The sequence below is a fragment of the Phragmites australis genome, chromosome 15, assembly GCF_958298935.1.
Source record: "Phragmites australis chromosome 15, lpPhrAust1.1, whole genome shotgun sequence".
NCBI classification, from domain to species: Eukaryota; Viridiplantae; Streptophyta; class Magnoliopsida; order Poales; family Poaceae; genus Phragmites; species Phragmites australis.
This window is the reverse complement of record NC_084935.1, coordinates 18,401,370-18,403,311: the sequence shown is the minus strand read 5'-3', so window position 1 is coordinate 18,403,311 and position 1,942 is coordinate 18,401,370. Positions and strand designations below refer to the sequence as shown.

General features: G+C 48.5%; 1 protein-coding gene across 2 annotated transcripts; it reads left to right on the top strand.

The window, feature by feature from the left end:
• The first annotated feature begins 431 nt into the window (after positions 1–431).
• Positions 432–1,642, top strand: LOC133893412 (uncharacterized). 2 transcript variants are annotated; one of them, XR_009904490.1, is made up of 3 exons: positions 432–903; positions 975–1,033; positions 1,173–1,642. XR_009904490.1 is itself a non-coding variant. In XM_062334424.1 (2 exons), exons 1-2 carry the CDS (start codon positions 815–817, stop codon positions 1,468–1,470), a joined length of 585 nt encoding a protein of 194 aa, XP_062190408.1. In that variant the 5' UTR covers positions 432–814; the 3' UTR covers positions 1,471–1,642. The 2 variants fall into 2 exon arrangements, 1 of the variants encoding a protein (XP_062190408.1); XM_062334424.1 differs by having other exon boundaries at positions 975–1,642.
• Positions 1,643–1,942: the final 300 nt, after the last annotated feature.

The following is a 1,942-nucleotide window of genomic DNA, read 5'->3' as shown; positions in this document are numbered from 1 at the left end:
AGTAGCCTCCGGGAAGCCGGCCCGAGTAGCGGGAGGCCGAGGTCTCAGGAGACCGAGTCTTTGGGAGGCTGAGCCTTCGGGAGGTAGGACTCCGGAAGGCCGGGACTTCGGGAGGTCGGGGCTTCGGGAGACCGAACCTTCGAGAGGCAGAACTCTGGAAGACCGGGGTTTTAGGAGACCGAGCTTTTAGGAGTCTGAGCTTTCGGCAGGCCAGACTGGTTAAACCAAAAGGCCATTGAGGTCCGCAACAACGACCCCAATAAAATTTAAAATCCATCTATAAATATCCGTTGAAGAGTAATGACGGCATGTCCAACAGCTTGGTGACGGTGAACACGTCGCGTCTCCTTGTTGGCTTTACCTTGGATAAACAAACGGACAATACCCAAAATCTCCCCTGGTCCCATGACCGTGTTGTGTTCAATCCACAGACCGACTTTGCGTGAGAAGGAAAGAAGTGGGAGGAGAAAGAGTTTCTTGGAAGGGAAGAATGGGTCGGCTCTCGGCTGTGGAGGTGTGGTCTCGTTAAATTTATAGGGCATGAACTCCGCTTCATGGACGGAATCCGAGGAAGAAAATTCTATGGTGCCGTGCTGCAAAACCACACGTTTGCAGCACCGGGTGATGGAAGCCAGCTGTTCCTAAGAACCAATCACAAAGTACCGAATCACACCAGCGCCAGACAAGAAAATCCAGACCCGCGAGCGGCCAGCCGAGCCTGCAGTCTTTGTTCTAGTCGAGCCAGCCGCACCGAACGAGTCGCCGCTTGAGCCAACCAGTTGAGCCATGGTCGTGTGTGCCTCTGACCCGAGCCATGGTCGCGGGCCGCCGTCAATGTGCCACCAGTGAGGACCGAAGCGATGATGCCCCTGCCGAGCAGCAACCGCCCTCGATGCGCTGCCAGTGAGGACTGAAGCGATCCTCTTCCGGCTGCGTTCCGCCGTATTTGCTCACAATTTCTTGTGTTCTTACAGCTGCTTGTGTTCCGCCGGTGAGGAACGTTTGATTTACGTTCTGTGGTATTTGCTCACAGGTGCTTGTGTTCTTGTCACAAATCAATTCTCTGCATTATTTTTTCCTGAATCTTTCTACGATTTGTTAGTTCTAACTTCTATAGATACCCATGCATATCTCCTGTTTGTTGAAATGCCCGGCAATCTCGACGGTACAAGCCTGCCCGGCAGTGACAAGCGTCAACACATTAACAGCAGCAGCTTCGGCGATCTAGGCAGTGCTGGTCTTATGCGCAAGGACGTGCCTCATCTCATCAGCGCTGGCAGCCTCGGCGATCTTGGTGGTGCCGGCATGCTCGGCCGGGACAAACGCCATCTCATTAGCGGCAGCAGCCTCAGCGATCTGGACGGCGCCAGCATGCTTGACGGGCAGCTATCACATCGGTGGTTCAATCTCGCGCACGCTGGGCAGCGAGGGAACCTTGGCGGCGCACTACTTGGACATGAGAGGTTTTAATGAGAACATCACTCCTTCAGATATGGATAATATTATAAATAATCCTTAAATCATACAAGAGCTAATTGTAAGAATACGTGTGCGATAAATAAATCACCAGATGAACTCATTTCTTACTTAGTCATACTTTTTTAGATGAGTTGCTACTAAATTTTTTATTATATTTTATTGCTTATGAATATGGAAGAGTCATCACAGGCTGACATAAGGATGTACAATTATATTCAGGCTCGAAGTTGAGCTCTAGTTGGACTTCAAAGCCTACTCAGAGTTTTAGAATAGCGTGTTAATAAAATGGATATAACTTTCGCAATAGTCTAATTGATGCGTTTTTGAACTTGATGGAAAGTATATGACAAGATATTTCTAATAGATCTAGTCTCACTCTTATATTCGTTAAGAATTAACTAGAGTTTGTTTAAATAAAGTGATGCGTTATATTCGTTAGGAATTAACTAGAGTTGTTTATATT